This window comes from Mauremys reevesii, linkage group 2, assembly GCF_016161935.1.
Source record: "Mauremys reevesii isolate NIE-2019 linkage group 2, ASM1616193v1, whole genome shotgun sequence".
NCBI classification, from domain to species: domain Eukaryota; kingdom Metazoa; phylum Chordata; order Testudines; family Geoemydidae; genus Mauremys; species Mauremys reevesii.
Window position 1 is genome coordinate 6,553,541 of NC_052624.1, and position 26,843 is coordinate 6,580,383.

The following is a 26,843-nucleotide window of genomic DNA, read 5'->3' on the forward strand; positions in this document are numbered from 1 at the left end:
AGAACAGGGCAACTATCAAGTGATCCATCTCCTGTCATCCAGTCCCAGCATCTGGCTGGTAGTCAGAGGCTTAGGAACACCCAGAGTATGGGGTCGTGTCCCTGACCATCCTGGCTAATAGCCATTCATGGATCTATCCTTCATGAACTTATCTAGTTTCTTGAACCCACTGTACTTTTGGCTTTCACAACATCCCCTGGCAATGAGTTCCACAGGTTGACCCTGTGTTGTGTGAAGTACTGCCTTATGTCTGTTTTAAACCTGCTGCCTATTAATTTAATTCGGTGATCCCTGGTCCTTGTATTATGAGAAGGGGTAAATAATATTTTCTCCACACCAGTCATGATTTTACAGACCTCTATCATATCCCCCCTTAGTCGTCTCTTTTCCAAGCTGAACACTCCCAATCTCTTTAGGTTCTCTGCATAGGGAAGATGTTCCCTATAATTTTTGTCGCCTTTCTCTACATCTTTTCCAATTCTACTATGGCTTTTTGAGACGGGGACGACCGGAACTGCACACCACATTCAAGATGTGGGCATACCGTGGATTTATATAGTGGCAATATGATATTTACTGTCTTATCTATCCCTTTCCTAATGGTTCCTAACACTGTTTACTTTTTTGACTGCTGCTGCACATTGAGCCGATATTTTCAGAGAACTATCCACAATGACTCCAAGATTTTTCTTGAGTGATAACAGCTAATTTAGACCCCATCGTTCTGTCCGTATAGTGGGGATTGTTTTTCCCAGTGTGCGTTATTTCGCATAAGCTTCTTGGCATGGGTTATTACACTAACCAGGCAGGATTCATAATCTGACACGGGGATGACATCTCTTCTCCCCCGTCCCCAGATACTCCGGGGACACCCCCCATTCTTCAGAAGCATTCTGGAAGGAAGGGTCAGGAGCGGTGCCACGTTTTTTGCCACCCTAGGCAGCAATGTTCCTCCTCTGAGCATTCGGCAGCAGGGGGTCCTTCGGCACCTCATCTTTAGGGCACTTCGGTGGTGGGTCCTGGAATGAGTGAAAGACCCGCCACCGAATTTCCGCCGAAGACCCGGAGCAGAAGGACCCCCCCCACCAAATTTCCACTGAGGGCAGCAAAATGGCGCCCCCCAAATCCTGCCGCCCTAGGCGACTGCCTAGGGTTACCTAGTGGAAGCACTGGCCCTGGGAAGGGTGGATGATGAAATGTTACTTGTAGTGAGGAGAGGCAAGGCTTCTCCATTGTTGTGACCTGAGCAGGGCTGAGGCTTTGTGAATGCACTGAATTAATCCCAAGTGTGAGCTGCTGGGGACGGCTCTGTACAGCTCCAGGCTTCAGTGGTGCCTTCAGCTGAAGCAGTGATGCATTGTCTTAAGGGAAGGTTATTCCTAGAAACCAATAAATCACCCCGAACTAAAACTTAAAATAACCAACAGTTCCTGTAAGATGAGTTGGCGCTGCCCCTGGATTGTCTGCAAACCACTCCCTCTGGTGCTGACTCAGCACGTCACCAGCTGCCCTGGCACCTCTTCCCCTCCCCCTCCCACCTCCCCCAGGACAGAGAAGAATGAGTTTCTACACTCCTACAGAACAGAGGAACTTGGGGCTTTAAGGAAGTTGGTTTATAGCTCAACTCGGGGTGGAGGGGGAAATAATTCCGTCACTACCGAAAACCCTCTTTAGGGCCACATCCTGAGCGGATGCAAATCAGGCAAGTTCCCTTGGAGGGTCTGGCCTGTGGTGTCGGTTTCTGGAATCATGAACATGTGGCAGTTGGATGAGATTTTCCATTACCTGCTGTCAGAGCTCAGAGGCCATCCCATGTTTCTAGAGCTGCAAATGCCTTTGTGACCCAAGGACCTCCTTGATGCCAACTGGTGGGGGGCATATGGGTTACAGGCAGGGGCGGCTCTAGGAATTGCGCTGCCCCAAGCAGGGCGGCATGCCGCGGGGGGCGCTCTGGCGGTCGCCGGTCCCGCGGCTCCGGTGGATCTCCCGCAGGTGCGCTGGGGTCTGGAGCCGGCCCTGGTTACAGAGATCCGGTGGGGGTTAGCTCACCAAAGAGTGTCGGGTAGGTTTTCAGCACACGGGTCAGCGTAGTCTTTGCCTAAGATGGGGGTGGGAAATGTATATGCTGAAGGCCTTGTAGTTCAAGTTGAGACAGACTCCTCCGGACCAGAGGTGGGAGACCCTCATCGCCCTGGTGGAATGTTGTGTATTGTGTGTCCTACAATAGAAGTCTATTAGCATATGAAGGTCAAATGCTAATTTACAGCTTGTGGGGACTTCAGAAGGAAAACTAGCCAGAAGAGGTAAACAGCCTGAGGGCAGAAGGGAGGAGAGGAAAGCTCTCAGCTGATACCTCTGAGGGTGCAGAAAGAAACCTGGGCAGTGGCCATCTGTCAGGGAGAAGCAAGCTGCCAGGGGGCTTGGCCTCACGAAACCAGGCAATTCTGGGGGAAAGACGCTTGTGAAGGAGGACTTGGGGGTAAGCAGAGCTTTATTAGACAACCGTGTGTCGTCTTAGCTGAGTTTGAGCTCTAGCCCGTGTTGTGAGTTTGTTCTTCCAAACCTTTCCTTTGTTCCGAGTATTTGTTTGCGATCATATGAATCTGTTCTTTGTTGAATAAACTTCCTCTTGCTTTCTCTATAAACAGCTCAAAGTGCTGCGTGCGGAGCTGTGTGCTAAGGTGTAGGCTGCGGTGCCCTGTTCCTTGGGGAACCACAAGCCTGATAATTCTGTGCCCAGTGGATAAGGGGCTGGACACCGCAGGAGGATGCTTGGAGGACCCAGGGACACTCCAATCCCTGTATCTGGCCTTCCTGAGGGACAGCAAAGCCTGCTAGGCTGAGTGGGGGGTGCTTATGCTTCAGGAGGCTGGGAGAGCCAGGGAGCTGAGCCCTGGCAGGTACAGGTAACACTTCCCCACACTTAAGACAGGTGCAGCAAGGTGCCTTGAAGGCTGGGTACCCTCGGATGCCCTTTGATAGGCAGGAGATGTTCCATGCAAATGTGCTGCTCCAAAGGCCTTGATAGAAAAGGATTCAGAACTAGGCAGCTTTTTAGCAGGGATCTCCCTGTTCTCCTGCACTCCCATCCAGCTGGGCGAGGAGGGGAGCCTGGTAGCTACTTGTATTATGTCTAGAGACTGCAACTGAGATTGCAGGGCTCCGTTGTGCTAGGAAATGAATGTACATAGAGCAGGAGACACTGAAGAGACTCTAGCTAGAAAAGGTGGGAGGGGAAGCAGAGGTAGAGAAGTTAAGGGACTTTGCCAAGGTGACACAGCAGACTAGTGGCAGAACCAGGGATAGGACAGAGACCGGGGCCTTATCCACTAAACCGGAGTACAGGCCTGGAGTGAGTACATCATTAAATCCTTCATCCTGGAGTCTTCAAATCCAGGAATGGCTGAAGACATGGGAGGATGGGCGGGTGCAAAGCTTGTGTAACTGTGGCGTGGTGGTGTGTGGGGAGTGAGTGGCAGAGGAGTGAAACCAGGCCTGGGGAAGAAGAGGAGGTGGACAGTGGGAGTAAAGGCACTGCTGAGAACTAGTGGGAGGGTACGAGGAATTAGTGTTGTGTCATGGTGGTGACTATCTGCCATGGCCAGTCATACAGGATGGATGGTCGGTCTCATGGCTGAAAGACAGGACCAGGTCAAATCCGAATCCCTGGGGTCTATTTCTGGCTTTAACATCAACGTCCATCATTCCTGACCAGCTCATGCAGGAAATATGTATGTTGCTGAAAAGTAGTTTTGTTTGTCTTCCCTTTGGAACATCAGAATGACGTATTCATTTTGGATGCAGTGTTGTAGCAGTGCTGGTCCCAGATCAGGAGTGGCAGAGACTTTCCAAAAGTGGGGGGCCAGGGGCCCCCTCCTCGTTCCCCAACACCCCTCCTCTTCCCTTGGAGGCCCTGCCCCCTGCCTGTGGTGGTGGTGGGGAGGGGTGCGAGAGCAGCCCCCTGTCTCTCTGCCCCCCCCCCCGGCCCGCTGCCCAGGGCAGGTGGAGGGACCCAGGCTTCCTGCGGCTCCCCACACCGTTCTGACCCGGCTCCGGCTAGAAGATAGGGCCTCAGAGCTGCAGCCTGGCCATGGTAAGAGCCAGGCGAGCAGCTGTGGGGAGCCGCGGTGCGGACCCTCCATCCGCCCTGGGTGGTGGGGACACAGGCCGGGAGCTGCTCTCAGTCAGGCCCCCCACACCACAGGCAGGCGGAGGGTCCGCATGGCTCCCACAACTGCCCGGGTTCCACCAGCTGCCGGCCTGGCTGAGGAGGGGCTGGGGCCTTGGGGGGGGGGGGGGGGAAGAAGTGGGGAAGGGAGCAGCGTCCGCTGTGGAGAAAAATGGACGGGCCAGGCCCATCCCTTTTCAAAAAGAGGGAGGGCCGTGGCCCCCTGACCCTCCCTTCCGGCACCAGTGTTCCAGATGTTACAGAGACCAGGTGGGTGAGAGAATCTCTTTTATTGGACCAACTTCTGTTGGAGAGAGAGACGCTTACACAGAGCTCTTCTTCAGGGCTGGGAAATGTGCTCCCAGGGTATGTCCACTTCGTAATTAGCCACCCAGCTGGCTTGGGCTGGGGGGCTGTTGTGATGTAGACATTCAGGCTCAGGCAGGAATCTGGGCTTTAGGACCCTACGAGGGGAGAGGGTCCCGGAGCTCGGGCTGCAGCCCCAGCCCAAATGTCTCTGCCTATGCCAGGCCTGCACAACATGCGGCCCACGGGCCACTGTGCGGCCCGCAGGGGGGTGAGTAGGCAAGTGGCGGGGGAGGGAGGGAGGCTAAGGAGGCGGGTGGGCGGGGGCAGGGGAGGCGAGCTGGTGGCAGGGGAGGCTGAGGAGGCGAGTTGGCGGTAGAGGGCTGAGGAGACAAGCTAGAGTCGGTGGCTGACCTGTTCCACTGATCTGGTCTGGCTCCCATCCCCTCTCCAAGGGTGGCAGCTGTCTGGAGGTGCTGCCTTCCACCTCTTCCTCAGTCACACCTCATTCATTCAACAGCGCAACTGATTACAAAGTGGAGGGAAGAGCTTATTCTACTTCTAGCAAAAAGACATTTTTCTTTTACCTTAATTATACTACCTTAGGGGCCTGCTATAACCTATTACCAAGGTTTAATACGGCTGTTTCGGCAGGGCGGTGCTGGGGAAGGAGGGTTTGTTTCCACGGGGCGGGAGGTGTTTTGGGGAGGGCTGGGCGGCGCTGTGGGGGGAGTGTTTTTGCAGGGCGGGTGGTGTTGGGGGGGTTGTGTTTTGGGGGGCTGGGCGACGCTGGTTGGGGGTTCGGCCCTCAGCTGTTTTCTTTGGAGTAATATGGCCCTCGCCGCTTTACGAGTTGTGCAGGTCTGGTCTGTGCTGAAATTAAACAGCCCCTTAGCCCGAGTCAGCGGCAGGTGCCTAACTGCAGTGTAAACCTACCCACAGCATCACAGCTCAATACAAGGTGGAACAGATTCTTTAGCATAAGTAGTTAACACATTTCACGGGACCATTCAAGAGGAAGTGGCCTATTAACACCCTTGCCAGTGATAGGGGAGAGGGGGAAGGCAGCTTGGCGGGGAGGGGCTGTTAGTGGCTTTTAGATTGTTTGTTTGTAATAAGCCATAAATCAGTATCTCTATTCAGTCCATGATTTTTAGTGTCTAGCGGAGTTATGAATTTAAGTTTCCAGGCTCTTCTTTGGAAGGTGTTTTTGCCGGGTCCCTTCGAAAATGAGAAGTGAGATCGGCTGTAGCCTGATTGTTTTGGAAGTGTGCACCTGCAGGTGTTTTGGCTGCACCCATGTGTTTATTGAGGCGCTTAGTGCACTGGGTGAGTCCAAAGTTCATTGAGCTCTGGAGAGAATGGGTGTCCCTAACATCTGCTTGTAAAGTAGTGGAGAATGATTCCCCTGTGGGCTAGGGGGTGTGGTGGGTAGGGTTGCCAACCCTCCTGGTTTCCCCGGGAGTCTCCCAGAATCAGGCCCTATCTCCCGGACGCTACTGCAGCCAAACCGGGCGCCAACTGTCCAGCGGCACAGGGGGTTTAAGGTACGCTCCTGCCTGCCCTCGCTCCACTCCGCACCTGGAAGCGGCCGGCAACGGCACTGTCCCTGTGGCCCCAGGGAGAGGGAGGGTTGTGAGTATCTGTGCGCTGCCCCTGCCCCAAGCGCCAACTCCACAGCTTCCATTGGCTGGGAACTGCGGCCAATTGGGAGCTGCGGGGGCAGTGCCTGCAGTCAGGGGCCATGGGGTGGAGCTCCCTCCCCCCCCCGCCCCCGCCTTGGAGCCACTGCCAGAGGGATGTGCAGGTACTTTCGGGAGCCGCCCGAGGTAAGCGCCACCACACCCCAACCCCTTGTCCCAGCCCAGAGCCCGCACTCCCTCCTGCACCTCAACCCCCTGCCCCAGCCTGGTGAAAGTGAGTGAGGCTGGGGAAGAGCAAGCGACGGGGGGGAGGGGGGCTGGAGTGAGCAGGGCAGGACCTCAAAGAAGGGGCGGGGCCTTGAGGAAGGGGGCAGGGCAAGGGTATTTGGGTTTGTGCCATTAGACGGTTGGCGGCCCCCCCCTAGTGGTGGGGCATGCTAATGCTATGAGCTTTGAGAGTCTCTGATTAAAAGTACCAGCTGGCTCTGCTCTTGGAAGTTCAGATTGGTTTCTGTTGGGTTCAGATCCCCGCCCAGCCCTGTCTGAGAGAAATGTGATTGTACATGGAGCATGGAACACAACAGCCCTGTAAATAAAGCAACCCCTTGTGCTGTGCACCAGAAAGACGACTTCTGCTCGGTGGTGTACCACCAGGGAAAGTGACTTCTTTTCAAGCCGCGGACCAAAAAACGTCAGTTGAATGTTTCAAAAGCAGCTCCTAGGAGTTGGTCCTAGGCAAATATAGCTCCCTATGCTCCAGCCTTGGACTTCCTGAGCGGGTGAAAAGAGGAAGCAAGTTTTCCTTTAAGAAGAGCCATGCTGCTTATGATACCCTGCCATCCCATTGCACCCTGGAGCAAAATCTCTTCATCCACCTTTTAGTTAGGAGTATTCTCCTCATTTTACAGAGAGGGAAAACTGAGGCACAGATGTAACCTTGGTCAAGTCACTTACCAGGAAACAAGAATAAGACCTAGATTTCTTGGCTTGGAGCCCTACATTGAACCACAAACCCCTTCATCTTGCCATAAGTTTATGGATCGATTCGGAGGGTGACATTAAGGACCTAAGAGGCTGGAAAAGAAAAGGGACCTATCTTATTGTATAGGATTGTTCCCTGCTGTGTATATACCTGCATGCCTTGTATGGACTGGCTTGCTGCACAGCCGAGCTGGGCAAGTCTCCCTCGCTGAAGTGGCCAGTGAATTATGGCGCAGGTGCCATGCTGAAAAGGGCCGTGGAGTTCCGGGGGTGCAGGGAGGGAGTCAGTGTAATAAATCACTCTCAACAAAAGTTCCCCCAGCCTGGACACCCCTCCACTCTCCTTTGTGCAGTGAGCATCCTCTGAGTGATGGCCTGATGAGCCCTGAACCTCCTGCACTAGTAAGTTCCTGCGACGTGTAAAGCTCCTCGAAATCGTCCAGCTGGGGAGAAAAGCCAGTGAATTGTAGCGTCGGCGCGTCTGGGGAATCAGAGAATGGGGCTTTGTTCCTGCTCTCTGGCGCTCCCTGAAGCAGGCTGGGACAGTGCGGGGCTTTGTTTAGCAGCACGCATGGGGTAGGCTTGCTGCAGGATTGCAGGGATTTGTTAATTGTGGATGGATTGATTAGAAAAGCTGAAGGGCTTTTGGGCAGAGGGCTCTGGTAGGTTGAAGGGCAGCTGGAGGTGGGTGGGTGAGGAGGTGTGGTTTAAATAATCTTCCCTTGCCGGTGACCACATGAAGGTGTAGCGGCTTGTGTGCTGCAGTGGGGAACACATGTATCTGTAGTCTGTTGCACACTAAACATGCTATGCGCACAGTGTATTTTGAATAGCAACGGCTCTCCTGTTTCCCAGTGCTTTGATCTGACTCTCATGCTGTTCTAAACAGCAGAAGCCAGACAAGTGTGAAAATTGCGTTGCAAGGTAAATGATGCAAGGAACCCACCCAGGGAAGGATCATGGAAAGCACCGAAATACACAGGAGGAGGAGGCAATACCTTGCTGGGGAGATACTGGACATGGTGATTCCGGGGATGTAACCTAGTAGAGGGGAATTCATTCCATGACTTTCCCTTTAAATCCTACTTCTATTTTACATGCCTCTAACATGCATATAACAGTAATTGACCCATTGGATTGAAGCGACAGGGGGGTTTTGTTTCTAAGCAACTGGAGAACAAAGGTAATGAGCAGCCAATGCCTAGCTTCCCTTGGAGGGTTTGGTAATTCTATCTCCGGGCCCTGTGTCTCTCGCCCAGTGCACAGGCCTGGATCTGTGTTTCAGCCAAGTAGGCAACTTGCTGTGGGAGGGAGGAAGGGAGCTGTGGGTGTGGTGATCAGAGAGACTGGTAGTTCAGCGCTCAGAAGCCCAGAGGAACTGAAGCCGCAGCAGCCCAAGGAAAACATGATTGTTCATCTTATGTAAAGTAAGTTATTTTAGCCACCAGTGTGTACGTTGAAGCTGGCTTCGCTTGACCTTAAATGGCCAGATTGCATGAGGGAGTGTTTAAGGTTACTCTCCCCAGATTAAATAGATAAGGTAAAATGCAGTTGAAAACTTTTTGAACGTGGAGAGCCCTTCAGTTGTGCCAGTGGTGGTACAATTCAGTGCATTTTCTGGGAGTGTCCGCCACAGGCAGGGTTTATTGGCATTCTGCTTTCTTATCAAGGGGAGGGAAGGCTCAAGGTGTCTTAATTAGGGGCATGGGGGGAATGAGGTGGATATTGGTGCTACTGGTGAATGTAAGATACAGAAGCACTGGGAGAGAATTGAGTCCTCAGCAGTGTCCCCAGGTTAAAATAGGAGCCTTGAGATCTCTTAGGAGAAACGCAAGATGACCCTGGCAAAAGGAAGGGGGAGAATCTAGCTGGAGCCACCTTTCCTCAGCAGACCGATTGGAGCCTGTTTTTGTGTGGGAACTTGTCTGTATCGAATGAGACAGACCCGGACGAGGCAGGAAGCACCTATTTTACCTGGGATCAGTAGCTTGGTGAAGCCAGATTCAGAACCCTGTGTGCAGCTCAGGATTGGACCCTCCCTGGCTGAGCAAAAACAAATACCAGGCTTATTAGTCACGGTGGAAGAGCATGCCCGGGTGCTCTGCAAATGGCACAGTTGCTGTCATTCTCTGCACGAGTTCCCGGCGAAGTTTTAGACTAGCCTGGTGTGATTGCAAGCTCGGCTGGAGCATTTTGGAATGCAGGTGAACTTTGGGATCTTAAAAGCCTCTCCAAATGCTGATTGCCGGTAAACTGTCTTGCCAGGTTGCATTGACTTTATTTGCAGTCCAGTAGCTCTGAGGTCACCTCAGAACCCCAAAGTGGCCTGTTGTGCTAGGTGCTGTACAGACACCTGGTGAGCTCTCGTCCAAACGGAGGGTCGTCTCATTCTTCTCTGGAAAAGAAGGGGATCGGTGTTAGTAGCCCTGTACTAAGTGGCCCGTTTCCGTGCTGATGAGTTTAGAGGTCTGACACATCGCAGAGGGTGGATGGCCCAGTGGTTGAGACACTAGCCTAGGACTTGGGTTCACGTTCATGCCACAGGCTTCCTGCAGGACCTTGGGTAGATTTCTCATTCTTGGGGCCTGCGTTCCCCGTCTGCCTCACAGGGGCATCGTGACGATAAATACACTAACGGTTATGGAGCACGGGGATGCAATGGTGATGAGTGCCATATAAGTATCTTAGGTAGCACAGTTCTGTGTCATGGACTCAATGCTCTGGAGCTATAGCATGGGGTGGCCAAACTTGCATATGGCAATCTTGTGGGTCAGGGCTTCAGCCCCACTCCTGCTGAAGTCCCAAGCCCTGGCAGCTGTGCCCTGCTGGCCAGAAGCCCTCAGATCCTACTCCCCATGGGGCAGAAGCCCCTACCCCACCACCCCACAGAGGCAGAGGTCCTGAGCTCCCCCCCTCCCCCTGTAGTTTGGTAGGTGGAGAATTGGGGGGCGGGGGGTGCTGTAAGTTGCACTTTTAACTGTAAAAGAGCCGCATGTGGCTTGTGAGCCAGTTTGGCCAGCCCTGCTATAGCAGGAAAGAACAGCGGAGAGATGAGATGGAGCTGCGGGAAGAAGGCAGTTCAGGGTAGGTGGATTAGCAGCCGCCCCCCCACCCCACCGTGGGTCACTGGTGGGGTTTGATGGGCAGCAGAGACCACTGCCTCACAGATTGCTGGCACCTGACTGGCACTTGCTGCTGCTAAGGTTGGTGCTCGTCTTACCCGCCTTCCTTTTAAGGACCGGAGAGAAGCCATGATACGATGTGAGGCGCAGGGGAGGAGCGCCACTGTTGTAATAGGCTTGACTGCTCTGAATTGCTTTCCCTGGCACCCAGGGGAAGTTCTCGCTGGTCTGCAGTTCACAGGCTTCATTCTTTGGAGAGAAGTTTGTTTTTAGGGCCTGATCCAAAGCACGTTTATGGAAAGACTTTCCCCAACTTCCGCGGGCTCTGGCTCCGGCCCAGACGCTCCGCCCCTCTCCAGCCTTTGAGAGCAGATGTTGCTTTTAAAGGCTACGCCGAGAGCCTAGTTCCCTCTGCAAGAGCAGCACAGGCAAACTTTGTGTAGGGACCAGGCGGGGAGCGGGCCTGGATCGAGGGGAGGGGTTGGAATCCTCTCCTTCCACTGTCCAACACAAAGGCTCGACCCTGGTATTCGGGCAGCTGGGCTGCAGGCTCTAGGGTTGTCAAGAGTCCTGTGTTACAAGGGATGTCGCTTATTTAAATGGAAAATTGCCTGTCCTGTACTAAATCCGCACGGGAAGCCTTTTGTCCTGTATTTCAACATATTAAAACTATTATCCTAATGTAAAGTCAGTTTTATTGTTACGTAGCGTCCAAGGATATAAAGTTTACTGCACTGTCTAATTGTACAATGCAGAATCGGTTCTGTGACTTACTGAACCAATGTGTGTCTCTATAGAGCAGCGGTTCTCAAACTATGGGGCACCCCCTCCCCTCCGGGGTGCGTGTGGTAAGTTTATTGCAGGGGGCATGGAGACCTGATGGGGGCCATGCTGAAAGGCTGGAGTCGGGACTGGGCTCTGTCCGGCAGGGGAAACGGACAGGGCTCTGTGCTGGTGGTCTCAGCTGCCAGGACCAGGCTCCCTGCCCTGCCCGCCATGTTCCCTGCCTGCCGCAGCAGCCACCAGCTAGCAGTGGGGAACAGAAGACAACACCCCAGGAGTACCGAGCCCCCTGCCAGACAGCCCCTTCCTGAGCCTGGCCCTTCAGCGCAGCTCCAGGGCATGCAGCCCCATCCACTTACCCTGCCAGACAGAGCTGGTGCAGGGAAAGCAGACCGGGCCATGCTCAAGGGCTATAGTCAGGAGGGGGCCTTGTCCAGCAGGGGGTCAGTACTCCCGGGTGCATCTTTCCACTCCCCTCCCGACCCCTGTAGTGCTGCCCTGTTCACTTCCCCTGCGCAGGTGAGGAGCCAGATGGGCAGGGAACTGGGTCCTAGCAGCCAAGACTGCCTGGCTGCTGTGTGGAGTGGAAGGTTTCCTCAATTTCCACATGGCCAATACTCCCCACCCCCTGTGGCACTGGGCACCCCACCCCTGGCACCTTTGGGTACAGGGTACTCCTCCCCCATAAGGGTGCTCAGAAAAAAGTCCGTTATTTTTGAAATACAATGTTGACAGCCCCAGCTGCAGTCCGTGAGCAATCATGGCAGTTGCTATGATCTCCTCCTGCTCCTCTGACCTGCCTACTATTTCTCAGCTCCTGGGGAGTGTCAGAGGTCCATGGTCCATGCAGTGAACCCGTAGAAGTTGTGTACTGGGGTTCATAGAATATGAGGGTTGGAAGGGACCTTAGGAGGTCATCTAGTCCAACCCCCTGCTCAAAGCAGGACCAATCACCAACTAAATCATCCCAGCCAGGGCTTTGTCAAGCCTGACCTTAAAAAACCTCTTAGGAAGGAGATTCACCTCCCTAGGTAACCCATTCCAGTGCTTCACCACCCTCCTAGTGAAAAAGCTTTTCCTGATATCCAACCTAAACCTCCCCCACCGCAATTTGAGACCATTGCTCCTTGTTCTGTCATCAAGTACCACTGAGAATAGTCTAGATCCATCCTCTTTGGAACCCCCTTTCAGGTGGTTGAAAGCAGCTATCAAATCCCCCCTCATTCTTCTCTTCTGCAGACTGAACAATCCCAGTTCCCTCAGCCTCTCCTCATAAGTCATGTGCTCCAGCCCCCTAATAATTTTTGATGCCCTCTGCTGGACTCTAATTTTTCCACATCCTTCTTGTAGTGTGGGGCCCCAAACTGGACACGGTACTCCAGATGAGGCCTCACCAATGTCAAACAGAGGGGAGCGATCAGCCTGGGAGGATTTCACGCAATAACTCCATAACTAGACATTTCAGATTCTGTTGTTGCCTGCCTAGCTCCGTGCAAAGCGAGAGACAGGCTGCCAGCTTGGACTGGTCGTGCTTCCCCCACATACTCTGCTTATGTGTCACTGGGGTTGAAACCACTGACTAAGCACCATATAGTCCTGCTGATTTACTGCTCCTGACCCTCTTTCCCCCTACCCCCGGGATCTATAACTTCCTCATTAGACTCCCAGGGCCCAGGATTCTGCCCTTTTTTAAGCCCATTGGAGTTTTGTCACTGGGCCCAGGATTTCACTCATGAAGGGGATAGAAGTAGCTCAGTCAGTCATCATAATTTTGCCCCCCAGGGTTATTTTTTGAATGAAGCCTGTTCAAATAATACAAACGCTCCCACGGAAAACATTTGAGAGGTGAGAAATTACACACCTCAACCCTATTGTCCCTCTGCAAACTTGTGTATGCAGAGTCAATCCCTTACCTCTCTCAAAGTGCAAAGTTTCTAAAAGTTCAGTGAATAGAAGATTGCTGGGGGCAGGATAGATCTGGGCAAGGAGAAGTCTGGAAATGTATGTGAGAAGCGAGGGACACATGCTTGTTTTGTTAAAATATTATGTTTGCTGTTGAAGAAAAAAATCCAGACTACTTAATGACAGCATGGCAAGAAAATCCTCCAAATATTAATGATTAACCTGTTGGACTGGAGATAGTTCACCTCCCAATGACTTCATAAATATCTGGTTCAATTACATTTGTAAATTAAATAACCAAACAATCAATCATTCATTTTCTGAGAAATAATCTGAACAGTTTTCAAAATAAATCATTGTTTAAAAATGTATCATGTGTACCTTCTAAAAATGAAACCTGCATCTATCTCTGAGTTGTGAAGAATATGTATTAAGGTTATAATAACCAATAAGAATGTACTTTTATGTAGAGAGCTTGCTTCAGAGTGTCTGTTTGCCAAAATAAAGCTTGGACCTATTTTTTTCTCACGAGATGAAAGAGCTCTGTTGGGATTCTAGTCTGAATGCAGACACTGCAGCATATTACAATGCTGGGATGTGGCTTATCACAGTTGCGTGGACTAGAAACGTGCCTTAATCTTTAAGGAAGAAAGAACAATAGACCAAATCAGAGCCTTTCCCCAGATTTGGCTCTCTGGACCAGTCTTAAATACATCTGTGGAAAACTCAGAACATATGATGACTAGAAAAGACCATCTCAGAACCCATTACTGGAAAGTTCCGTTATGGTGCAGGTGTGGTCGCCTCATCTCAAAAAAGGAAATATTGGAATTGGAAAAGGTTCAGAAAAGGGCAACAAAAATGATGAGGGGTATGGAACGGCTTCCGTATGAGACGAGATTAATAAGATTGGGAGTTTTCAGCTTGGAAAAGAGACGACTAAGGAGGGATATAATAGAGGTCTATAGAATCATGACTGGTGTAGAGAAAGTAAATAAGAAAGTGTTGTTTACTCCTTCTTATAACAGAAGAACTAGGGGTCACCAAATGAAATTAATAGGCAGTAGATTTAAAACAAAAAAAGGAAGTGTGTTTTTTCACACAAAGCACAGTTAGTTTGTGGAACTTTTTGCCAGAGGATGTTGTGAAGGCCAAGACAATAACAGGGTTCAAAAAAGAACTAGATAAGTAAATGGAGGATAGGTCCAGCAATGGCTATTAGCCAAGACAGGCAGGAATGGTGTCTCTAGTTTCTGTTTGCCAGAAACTGGGAGTGGGCGACGGGATGGATCACTTGATCATTACCTGTTCTATTCACTCCCTTTGGGGCACCTGTCACTGGCCACTGTCGGAAGACAGGATACTGGGCTGATGGACCTTTGGTCTGACCCAGTATGGCCATTCTTATGGTTCAAACTTGTTTCCATCCAATCACTAGTGGTACTTGTAGGGCTGCTTTAAAACCCTGAATAACCAGACTTTTCTGAAATGCTGATCTTAGATTTTGATGCCACCCATCGCTATGTTACCCAAGATACTGCATTGTGGTGTTCAGCTCCACTAGAAATGCTGTACGAACCCGAGCAGCCTGAATATTGGCCTCAAAATGCCTTGATTCCATAGCACCACAAGTGCAAAACCAGCTTGGTTTTCCAAAGTGCACCACTGTGTTTGAGAACGTTTTATAGGGTTGCCAACGTGGTGTTTAAAGAATAAGGGACTGTTTTCTTAGCATCCCTGCCCCACCCATTCTCCCAATAGTATTGTGAATAATAAAAAGCAGGACTTGCCTATCTTCACCAGGGATATTTCTTGCTGCTTTTTGCAGCACTCAGCAACTCCCGATTGTGTTGTACAGAGATGGAGGGGCTCCTGTCTCTCCTGCATGGATGTTAAAGATTTCATGGACCTGAAAATTAAGGTCAGCCTCAATGTTCTTGTGAAAACTCTTCTGTCTCCCTTGACGTTTGATGGCATGTTTGCAGTCGCCTCTGGAGAGAAGCGTGCCAGAGATGAAATGATGGAGCCCCGTGGTAAATCGTTGGGATGAAAGGCACCAGAAGTATCTAGAAGAGGAATCCGTCTGTAGCCCAACCCTTCGCTCTATGAGGCAACTTGTTCATACAACTTTACAGATAGATGCGCAGGTGCAATAATAAAAGAAACTGGGAAAACCTAAATCCATGAACAAAACCATGTTAAGTATGTTGTGCCCTGTTTGGGGTAGGGAGCATCCTCTTTGTATCTGTACAGTGTCTAGCCCAGTGGGAAATTGATCATTGACTAAGAAAAAATAACCTCTAGGTTAGGTTGCAGTAATGCCTGAATGGTGCTCTAGGTACATCCCAAACACAGAAGGGCTCAGTTCCGGCCCTGGAAAGTGTAGAGTCTAAAAAGGCAAAGGCAGCATGGGGGGGGAAGTTCAGAGATCTTAGGCATGTGCTTACCAACACCCTTGTTAGGGGTGTCTTCACTGCAGAGTTAGCCTGGGTTAGATTAGCCTGGGTCTGGTGCTGTGCTTCCTTGTGTGTCGCTAGGACTTCTGGGGGCACATCTTTAGTCCTGCACCAAGCTGAATGTCTCTTGTGTTCTTTCCCAGGGAATTGTGGGAGAACTTGTTGGTCCATCTAGGCCCCCAGGAGGATTGTGTAAGGCATTGGGGGTCTGTCAGCACTTGAGTGACTTAGCCTGCATCCTCACTGCAGAGTCGGTGGGTTACTGCGCTGAGTGAAAGAAAAACCTAGGCTCTAACCCAGCATCTCCTGCTGGAAATTAATAGTCATGTTAAAGGTTCCATTACCTCCTCATTTGCAATGTATTTTGTAAACTGGCCATGAGCTAACCCACTCTTCTGTAGGAGGCGTTGAGTCATGTCTAACGTCTAAGGGCCTTTTCCGTCAATGGTCATTCTGAGGAAATAAGTGAGTGGAGGGCATAGGACTGCAAGTTAGAATTGGGTTCTACTCCCACTTGGGTTGGGCCTTTGACCAGTCCAAAAATAAGTGGTCAAATATTTTAAAGCACTAACTTATTAGAAGAGTAACAAAAAAGAAGATTGGCCTCCAACAGGCTTAGCCTTAGATACCTGGATTTTTTATTTTGTTGTTGCACATAAATTCCTTAACTGAGTTCACTGAGGAAAAATATGAAACAATGACGTTCTAGAAAATGAAAGAATGGCACCATGAAGCCATTGAAAAGGTAGGCTGTCACCTATGTCAGATCATTCTTGCTTTAATATTTAACAATATTTGATTGTGGTCACACTGAAGTTTATTTTACCAGAAATTGGCTGGCTTACCAAGCCGAATTCCCAGCTCTTACACTGGACAGGTCAACTAACCTGTGTGTGTGTTCATTCCTATCCTCCAATGGGTATTATACTTTCTCATTTCTTAAAGACGCGCCTAGGTCCGTGCATTTTGTGGGGTGCTTATTTGGCAGCTCCATTATGCCTTGGATAGGCCTTGTTACCACAGATAATCCATCCACTCAGCTGGAATTAAAGGTGGCTCCCTTCTAATGGAAGTTTGGTTCATGTGCGATGAGTTTGGAGTGGGAAGATCTTGGATCTGGCTTCTACATCTCACTTATCACCGGGCTTTGGGCTACTTGGTGGAGGCTTAGATCTTGGTGGGGCTATGGAGACAATTACTCCTTTACCCTAGAGCAGTGTTTCTTGACCTCTTTGATACCAGGGACCGGCTCGCCGCCTTCCTGAACTGTCTCCGGGAGATCTCGGGGACTGGCACCAGTCCATGGATGAGTCATTGAGAAACACTTCCCTCGAGGACATTTTCCAAGCCTCCCTTCCCCCCGAAACTGGATGTGAAGCATGCTGGCAGGGCAGTGTGTGGGGAGCTTGTCCTATTGCTGTCCTGTAGATCAACAGAGGGCTTCATTTCCCAAGGCAGCCTGTTTGACTCCTCTCGCCGGTGCTAAATCCACACAGCTTTTAAAGCTAGAGATTATGGTTACATGCAAACTAAGAAGTGAACTTGTACATAACGTCAGATCTGCACAGAACTTGGCAGCTCTGCTTTTTAAAGTGTCTTGATCCAGGGGTGCCAAAGATCAGTGTGTGCATAGGCTCAGTATTAAGAGTGGGAGCAGACTTTTCCAGAGTGGGCAGATTGTACTTGTGTTGTCTTTATGGATCCAACAAACTCACATGGAGAAAACAACTGAGTCTTGTGAAACTGTTGTCCAGGGGGGCCCTGTGACTACTGGTATAGTTCAGTCCTCCCACTCTACTGCAGTGCTGCAGTTTTCATTCAGTTCCTCACATGAGCGCACACAGCAACCTGTGCTTTCCCTTGCCTGCAGCCCTGAATCAGCATCAACCTTGTTCAATAGGTGATGGATTTTACCTCTCCTTAGTGCTGTCAGATTCTGGGTGTATAGACGCTCTCTATTCTAAGAACTGTCTGGGTAAAGGGCTTGAGTCAACAGAGCAGGGAAATCGAGGTGGAAATTCTGCCCTTACCCCACTATGCCTCATTGGATCATGTGGTATAGCAAGCTTATATGTCATGGATGTTGTATCAAATGCTATTTTAAAAGTCTGAGTGCTTGATTACGTAATAAGTGACGTCAACCCATGACTGTAATTTTGAGTACTGGAGCTAGTAGGCAGCCTTCCAGTGAAAGCGAACACCGATTGCAAAAGCTTTTAGCAAGGCAGTGTGTGGTATAGGGGTTAAGAGAAAACTGGATTAGAGAAGTCCTTCATCCTGTCTCTTGTGGCCTGTCCCTGATGGTTCAGAAGAAAGCATTCCTAATGCGCACTGCCTGCATCAGAAGTGAGTAGGTGATTAGGAATGTGGGAAGGAGCCCGGGCTGGGAATTTTGTGAAGAACAAAGCTGGTGAAAGGGTGACGTTTCAGCGAACCCCCCCCCCCTCCAAAAAATAAAACAATAAAAAAACCTAACATTTCAATGTCAGATTTCAGCCTGATCTAACTTTGTGTTCTCTGTGGATGTAGTAGATCTCTGACTGCTTGCTTCAGCCATACCAAATTAGAAGGCAAAATAAGCTGTCATGCACCAGCTAGCTTGCACGCTAACCTTGTTTAAGCAAAACCTTTCTCCCTACAGCTAGGGAACATGTTTAAGTGCTTATGATTCAGTGATCAGGTTGCAAGCTTGGGATTTTGGAGCTCTGGGTTCAAATGCCTGCTCTGCCAAAGATTTCTTGTGAGCTTGGCCAAGTCAGTTAAGACTAGATTTTCAAAGGCATCTAAAGATAATGCTGGATGCCTAGTGGGATTTTTTTCAGTTGCACTTAGCTGGGAACAGAACCCATTTAGATGCTTTTGAAAATGTTCCCTAGATCAGGGGTCGGCAACCTTTCAGAAGTGGTGTGCCGAGTCTTCGTTTATTCACTCTGATTTAAGGTTTCATGTGCCAGTCATACATTTTAATGTTCTTAGAAGGTCTCTTTCTATAAGTCTATAATATATAACTAAACTGTTGTATGTAAAGTAAATAAGGTTTTTAAGATGTTTAAGAAGCTTTGTTTAAAATTAAATTAAATTAAAATGCAGAGCCCCCCGGACCAGTGGCCAGGACCCAGGCAGTGTGAGTGCCACCTTCAGCACGCGTGCCATAGGTTGCCTACCCCTGCCCTAGATGCCTATAGCATCGTTAGGTTCCTACTACCTATGGATATCCATCTCTCAGTTTCTCTGTGCCTCATTTGCCAGCCTGTAAAGTAGGAATGATATTTCCTTACATGATGGAGATGTTGCATTTTTCCTCGCATTAAATGGTAAGGTGCCCCAATCCCAATATTGGGGGGGGGGGATGTAAGATTGTAAGAGATCTGAGTGAGGAGAAATTTCGTCTTCATGTCTACAGGCAGTGGGATAAATGCACCTAAAACCAAAATTGTTTAGACACCTACAGTCTTCTTGCTGTCTTTGACTTTTTTTTTTTTTTTTCCACTTCTGCTTTCTGGTTCATTACTCCCCTGCACTTGTGCAGTCTGGAACTTGGAAGGTGAGTGGGGTTAAGATGCCTGTCTTGTCTTGATTTTTATTATGATGCGCAGGCATTTCCTGTCCCAATGTTCTTGCAAAAACCAGCCTTTTAAGTCATGCGCACTGTTCCAACGTTACGGAATTTCATAACCCTGTAATTTAGGGAAGTTAAGTGCCCACGGCTATCACAGAGAGCCTCAGAAAAAGTCTTGTTTGTAGTCTTAGTTACAGTGGCACGTTTTCTGTTAGCGGGATCTCCAAACCACATTCACCCTGCCCTTGATTTTCTTCACTGCTTGGGTTCTTTTCACTGTGGCTCTCCGTGACGTTAGCTAGCAGCGCTTGGGTTAGTATTTTTCTCCTTTTAAAGAGGAAGCAATAGGAGTTTGTTGGTTGGCCTGTGAACACAAGCAGTATTACTCAAGCACTTCCGCTCTGTGCAGCAGTGAGGACAGATGTAACTGGACAGCCAGGGCAATCCGACTTTCTGCTCCCTTGGGGTGGATGTGGTCAGAGCAGCTGTTGTGGTGGATAGCTTGGTGGCAGCATACAACACATTTTGCTGCCACCGGAGGTGAGTTAAGGCTCATCGGCACAATGCTAGTGGTGGGGGGAGTTTGAACTAACCCTGTCCTCGCCATATGTCCTTTGGGCATAAAGGGGCTTCCTTCAGGAAAGCGAGTCCAGCTCTTGGGGCATTAATTCAGTGTTAGAAAAGCTCAAGGCCTTCTTCTGAAAGCTCTGATGCTTGCTGAAGTCTTGCAAGGAGGCAGCATGGTCCGTTGACAAAAGCAGTGGTCTGAGAATTAGTGTTTGGAGGAGGGGAAACTGGGCGCTGTTCCCAGCTCTGCCACTGACCTTGCAGTGTGACCTTGGGAAAGTCACTTCACCTCTCTGTCCCTCTAGTTCCCTTCCCACTTTTCTCTCTTTAGATTGCTCCTTTGGGCTGGGCGCGTCTCTCACTGCGTAGGCAGCACCAAGCACCAGGTGGGCCCAATTTGGGGGCCTTGAGGCCATGCTGTGGTGTAGGGTTCTTTATAGTGAACGGCTTTAACTCTGTTTGCATCTAGGACATGTGTGCCACTGAAGCGACAGAGTCACTCCTACGATCAGAAGAAACCTTCTCTGCATGTCTAGCGCGTATCAACACCATCGTTCTCAAGCCCCTGCTCCAGGCGGGTAAGCCCACAGAGGAGAATGTAGCCATCTGCTTGTGAATCTCTGCTTCCCGGCATCTGATGGATGCAGTCCTTAGGCTTCAGTGGTAACTGAGGCAGGCGTATTGGAAGATGTTCTAACCTGGGGAAATGGAATCTAAACCTAGTTCAGATTAATCAGCGTTTAAGGCTACGTCTACACTACACACAACCAAAAGCGGTGTGTAGTGATGTGTAGCCCCGCACCGCAGTGAAGAGACAAGCTGCGTCCACCCTGTGATCTGTAGATACACGTGTCAGCGAAAAGCTCAGGTGAGGGAGGCAGCAGGGAAAGGCACCTTTCCCCGCAGAGGGGGAAGGGCACCAGCAGCTGGGAGATGGCAGAACACGCCACGGCTAAAATAGCAATGTAAACGGGGAAGGCGAGGCTTGGGTGAGTAGGGAGCCGTGTCGGGCCTGTATTCAGGGGCATAACCACACTCTTCAAGTGTGTCTATGCTCTACTTGCCTAAGCTGTGCCTTGCTGTCTACACTGCTACTTAACCGTATGCAAAGGGTGCTACCCTAGTACATACTCTACGAGGTTGCATGTGACCTCTGGTCCAAGACGTCGGCTTGGATCATTGACGGCTGTTTCCTTGCAGTAAATCCAGATTCCTACTGGTGTGAGAAGAGAGTCAGACCCATAATAGATCTAAACTGGTGCTACTTTCCATTCAGGTCCTTGGTGTTGAAAACCAAGCCCTCAGTCTTGCATCCACTTGCAAGCTTGTTTCAGCACGAAGGAGTGAAGTTCGATTGGTTCTCACTCCCTTGCCTAGTCCCCTAAGCTGCTGTGCTCCTCCTGCCTTATCCTCTTGATAGCGATGACCACCCAGCTCTTAGCAAATAGAACTTGTACAGCCAGATCCTCAGCTGGTGTATGTTGGTGCCGCTCCGTTGACTTCACTGGAGCAACATCAATACACACCAGCTGAGTATGTGATTCACACAACTTCTTAAGGTAAGAGGGTGACCACACATGCGAGCCATCAGCTCTTCTCTCTGTAGAATGTCTCAGATTCATGTACATGTGTCCATTGAGGAAATACAATACCATAGTGATGCACTGCACCATGTGTCTCCCAGGAGACTTCTTGGGCCTCATCGCCAAGCCCTGCCTTGAGTGCAGGGGACTGGACTAGAAGCCATCTCGAGGTCCCTTCCAGTCCTGCACTTCTATCGTTCTGTGACTTTGTAGTATCATCTCTTCTTGGTCTCTTTCAAAGAGCCTCATGAGCAGAAAGGAAAGGATAACTTGAAACTGTTGCTGCTTTTGAACGACCGCTTCCACGCTCTCTGGGACCTGACCGAGGAAAACCACCGGACGCTGAAACAGAAGTTCAGCATCTCCCCGTCGCTCTGCCTCCAAGACCTCTACATCCTGTGGAAGGGAGACCTGTTTCTCAGTATCTACGTCCAGTAAGTACAAAGACACTATAATGTCGATTACTGAAGCAAACCTATTGGAGGATCAGGATGAAATCTTTGTCTATCTCAGCGGTTCTCAAGCTGTGGGTCGGGACCCCAGAGTGGGTCAGGGGCCCATTTGAATGGGGTCGCCAGGGATGACTTAGACTTGCTGAGGCCTGGGGCTCAGGTTACAGGCCCCTGCCTGAGGCTGAAGCTTTTGGACTTCCGCTTTGGCCCCCTCGCCTGGAGCGGTGGGGCTCGGGCCTTGGCCTTGGCCTCCCCACTTGGGGCAGTGGGGCTCAGGCGGGCTCAAGCTTCAGTCCCCCCTTCTGGGGTCATATAGTAATTTGTGTTGCCCAAAGGGGGTCACAGTGCAACGGAGTTTGAGAACCCCGGTCTCTAGTTGGTGTCCTTTCCCTACCTGTGGCTGTGATTTGTTTTCCTCTGAAGAGGTTTAAGATGCAGCCTGGTGCACACTGATATTTAGAAGCTTTACAGGGGTGGAGGGTGGGGATATAAGCCAGGACTGAGTTATATGCAACCCGAGTTTGTGCTGTGATCAGGATGGGAGGACTTGTCTAGATCGGGGTGCGGGGAAGCAAGCAGACCTCACTGGGACACGGAGTGGAAAAAGTAACATGTCACAGTCATTCCAATCTGTTAAAGCACCACCGCCAAGGAGACTGCTCCTATGCAGGAGTGTTTTCAGGATTGGGCTCTGGTGTGCTATAAACTCCATTAAAATCTGGGATAACCGGCAGCTTATCGTTGCTCTGCCGTTCGTTAGAAACGCAGTCATCCCAAACTCGGGATGCCGGATATCGCACCTTGCCCTCTGTGTAGGCCGGCCTCCGCGTGGGTGTCGGGTCCCGTGCTAGCAGATCGGATTGCCTACACACCCTAGTCCCGATCCTGCAATGTCACATGCTTAGCACGCAGGGTGATCTGACTCTGCGGGTGCATAGTGCTGTGTTTAATGGTGGGGGAGAGAGACACATCCATACCAAAGCCATCTCCCTCTTATGCTTCTGGGGAGAAGCAACGTGTGGGTGGTGAGGCAGGGGGGTTACAAATGATATAACAACCTGCCCCCCACACAACACCTGGTGGTTTTAAGGAATTAGACAAAATGGAGCAGAACACGTGCTGACATTGTGACTGTCTGCTTCTGGTGGTGAGACCATGTCTGCTGGGTTTAGTCTAGCAGACCTGGTTCTGTGCCTCAGTAGAAGCCCATAGGGTTAGATCGCCGGTCTTGGGTTCAGTCCCTGCAGACTAACCCTCCAGGGCTGCTGTTGCCTGAGCAAAGTGGATCTTAAGGTACTTTCCTAGTAATCAGCCTAGTGGGGAATGTTCCCCATTAATAATCTCCCAAGCGAAGTTATACAAGGCATTGGAGAGCATTCGGTAGGGAACATGCATGGAGGGAATAGTCTATGGGCTTAGTCTCCATCTCTGACACCCTGGGCAAAAATGGTAACAGACATGATAGGCTTTCAAACGAGCCACAAGAGTCTCCCGGTGCCTCTTAAACCTGGTAGCTACCACTTGACCCAAACTCGGTCTCTTTCTCTTTACCTACAGATACTTTGTCACCTTTGCAAACTGCGTTGTAGTCCAGGGCTTTGACCAGGCGGCAAAGAATAAAAGGTTAGTGGCTTCAGACCCTCCAGTGTCCTGTTCAGCCTGAGGGAATAACCCTGTCTGCATGAGGGAAAGCTAAAGGAGGGAGGCTTCAAGCAGGTCCTAGAGTCCCCTGGCTTATGGGAGCTGGCCCTGCTACAGTGATATGCTGGCCAGAAAGTGCCTCATCACTCTAGTAATCCAGCCAGCGTAGTAATGGGACAGCACTGAGTAATCTCTACTTCATGGCTGGGTTGCAAACCCACAATGCAGGCTGCTTCCAGCTTCAGTGGAGACCACGATGCCAGGTTACAACCTAACCACTAGGCTAAAAGTTGTATGGGGAGGTACCACCACCTCCTCCACTGACTTTGAATCTGGCCCTTTAAAAATGCCAGGAAACAAAGGCTTTGGGTCAAACCACTTCTTTAAATCAAGTTGGGTTGAACTGCTGAAATGTCTCCGCTTTTTTGGATTTGAACCCAAACCCCTCTTGGAACTGCTGGTGAACCGAAAAATCAGTGATTTGCTCAGCTCTAACAGTGACTGAACTTGCTCAGCTCTAACAGTGACTGAACTGAGTGTTTAGATCCTCAGCAGGAAGGCGAGCGAAAAGGGACCAGAATGTGCTGCTTAGTGTGTCACAGCATGTAAACCAAAGAGTGCAGCTACTTTTTAAGGTATGTCTACACTGAAGTCACGAAGTGTGATGGCAGCATGTGTAAACAGGCCTGACCTAGCTCGGGTACTAATGGCAGTGAAGCTGCAGTAGCATGCGCTGTAGTGCGGACTGTACAAGTCTTCCTGGAACCTTGCCCCCCCCCCAGGACCAACCCGTGCAGAAATGCACTGCCACAGCTTCATTGCTCCAATCCCAAAGCTATCTGAGCAGCAACCAAACACCCATTTCAGGTTAGGTAGTCTCCTAGAACCAGAGCCGCTGCTGCGCTCTCTCTCACTATCTTGATGGATTCTGAGATGGTCCTTAACTCAAAGTGAGGAGGGATCCCCTGTGATTTGCTCTCTCAGCTCCTTCCAGCAGATCTTGCTGGGAAACAATGAGGGGAGAGAGTCACTGAGGTAAAGAGAGGCAAGCACTGAAAAGGTCAAAGACCTCGGTATCCGGCAGAAGCTCCATTTCAGCTCCACGGAATCACATCTTGTGCAATTTTTCAGGTGCATAGTGGAGACAGACCATGCAAACTGCCATTTGAATAGAACATTCAAAAGCCTGCTCATAATTAGGCACGAGTAACCACTGCAGAATTGCAAAATAGGTCAGGTAAAGAGCAGATAAAATCAGAACTGCTGGAGGATTTGCCCTGTTAGAAGTGTTCAGAGAAGCATTTAATTTCCAGTCAGAACTGGAAGGCCTGGAAATTTGCACATACTATACACAACGTTTTCTCTATTTGAAAGATTTTTGTAGACTTGCCAAGGACAATAGCAGAGCTGCTGGCTGTGTGGTCAGCTTGCTCCTTCTAGATCAGTGGCTTTCAACCTAAGATTTCCAAAGGGCTCCACGCCTCCATTTGAAATTTTTAGGGGTTCTCAAATGAAAAAGGTTGAAAACCACTGGCCTAGATGCTGCGAAAGTAACTTCCCTCTTCCCTTAATTCCTGATCTGTCTCGCTCAGAGAGTTACTACGTGTAACAGATCTGTAGTCGAATGACTGCATTTCAACACTGAACGGCTTTGGTTGGTAGCCAGCACATAATGATATTAATATAAGGACAGAGTTGGGGGCGAGGGCTGTGTGCGTTGGTGGTAGGGGAACTTCACATGTTTAAGGTAAATATTCAAACTTTGCAGTTTTCATCCAAATTTGGGTCTGTAAAACTGGGCCAGGAACTTCATTACAGTAGCTTTTCTTGCACTGTTTGTTGCCGGTCCTTACTGTAACGAGTCCTGTGGAAAAGGATATCGAACAGACAAGACAGTAGTTCGGGGCTTTTAGCTGAATCAGTCCATTAGTGTATTGTGTCTAGTGTGTAAGTCCAGCAGTGTGACTGTAACACCATACTCCTTATGTGTACTTCACAAAAAGGGTGAGTGATTTTTGCCAAGGTCGCACAGCAGGCCAGTGGCAGGTGTGGAATACAGTCTCCCAGTCCAATGACTGCCCCACTAGACCACACTTCTGCATTGGCCATAGTTACTGACATCCCTGCCTGGGAGTCACCTGTGCCCTGTCAGCAAAGTTGCTGTGTAGTATGGGTGTGACTGAATGTTTGGCTGAGCAGATGGGCGGTTGTGAAAAGCTGCCTCATTAAGAGAAGCAGGTTAGACATTACTTAGCGTGGGGACACGTGCTCAGTAATGAACTGGTGTCTTGTTGACTGGAAACCTTGCAGTGAATTCTGGAAGACACACAAGACGGCGCTGAAGCAATTCCTTGCAGACTTCACCTCTGAGACATCCATTCCGGTGGCCCTGCATACAGTACTCCATAAACCTCTCCGGGATCACGTGCAGCAATATGCCCTCATCCTTACCAGGCTCAGCGAGGCCATTGGCAAGGTAACTAGACTATTCATACTGGTATTCGACAACCAGTCTCGGTATTCCATGCACAGAGCTCTGGAGTATTGTGATACTGTAACCACCGTATGCTGTAAGGAAAATGTGTGTAACAGGTAGGCGGTGGTAGAGGACAGTGTTGGTGCAGATTCCTTCATCTACAGACTCTAAAACACTTTACTGTAAAATCATTAGGCATTGCCAAAACTTTCTGCCAGCTCTAGTTGCAAATAGTTTGTTCACCAAAAAATGCGCTCTTGGTCGACCTGAACCAAAAAAATCAATGTTTTGGAAATGTCCAAATGAAACACTTTTTTGACCTGACTTGAAGTTATTTGACTTTCCTATGCACCGAAAAATCTCAATTTCATTTTTGGTTTGCCCTGATGGGAAGCTTTTGTTTTGTTTTGGAATTGCCCATGTATAGAAAAATCCACTATTTGCCCATCTTAAATGGCAACATAATGCAGGCCACCCATAATACAGCCAGGTATGCAGAGGGGAAGTAACTGGCCCAGGGTCACCCAGTAAGCAGAGGAATAGATCTCTGAGGCTTGAAGCTGTAATTTGCTCTAACCATTAACCAGTGGCTCTCAAACGTCTTTTACTGGTGACCCCTTTCACACAGCAAGCCTCTGATTGCGACCCCCCCTTATAAATTAAAACCCCTTTTTTTATATATTTAACACCATTATAAATGCTGGAGGCAAAGCGGGATTTGAGGTGGAGGTTGACAGCTTGCAACCCCCTATGTAATAACCTTGCGACCCCCTGAGGGGTCCTGACCTCCAGTTTGAGAACCCCTGCATTAGACAATAGAATGACAGATTCCATGATCAAAAGGGATGTCTGTGACTACCTGTATAATACAGGCCAGAGAACTCCCCCAAAATAATTCCTAGATCAGAGCTTTTAATAAATCAGCAGTTCACACACTAGTAACAAGGGCCAGCACAATGAATTCAGATCTGCCACGTCTCTCCTACAGCTGTGATGTAGGAAGAGATGGAGATCTGGTACAGGTCTAGCTGAAACATTCCTAAAAGCGCATTCTCCTGTTGACAGTGCCCTGACCAAGAACTCGTCACCAGTGTGGCCAAGCAATATGCCAAGCTGCAGTCTTTCATTAGCCAAGTCCTGGATGAAGCCTGCCTGACCAAAGCCCTGTGGAAGTCCTTGGGAAACAAACTCACGGTGAGTCAGG

General features: G+C 49.8%; 1 protein-coding gene across 5 annotated transcripts in view; it reads left to right on the forward strand.

The window, feature by feature from the left end:
• Positions 1-26,843, forward strand: part of ALS2CL (ALS2 C-terminal like) — an 80,149-nt gene that overhangs the window by 15,078 nt on the left and 38,228 nt on the right. For 2 of the 5 annotated variants that reach the window (XM_039526974.1, XM_039526978.1), the window contains exons 2-6: positions 19,957-20,065; positions 21,312-21,504; positions 23,080-23,145; positions 25,474-25,639; positions 26,705-26,833. In XM_039526974.1, coding sequence (XP_039382908.1) covers positions 19,960-20,065; positions 21,312-21,504; positions 23,080-23,145; positions 25,474-25,639; positions 26,705-26,833 — 660 coding nt within the window. In that variant the 5' untranslated portion in view covers positions 19,957-19,959. Of the gene's footprint in view, positions 1-8,436; positions 8,526-18,890; positions 18,906-19,311; positions 19,461-19,956; positions 20,066-21,311; positions 21,505-23,079; positions 23,146-25,473; positions 25,640-26,704; positions 26,834-26,843 lie in introns of those variants that run through there. The other 3 variants (XM_039526977.1, XM_039526976.1, XM_039526975.1) reach the window with 3 other exon arrangements.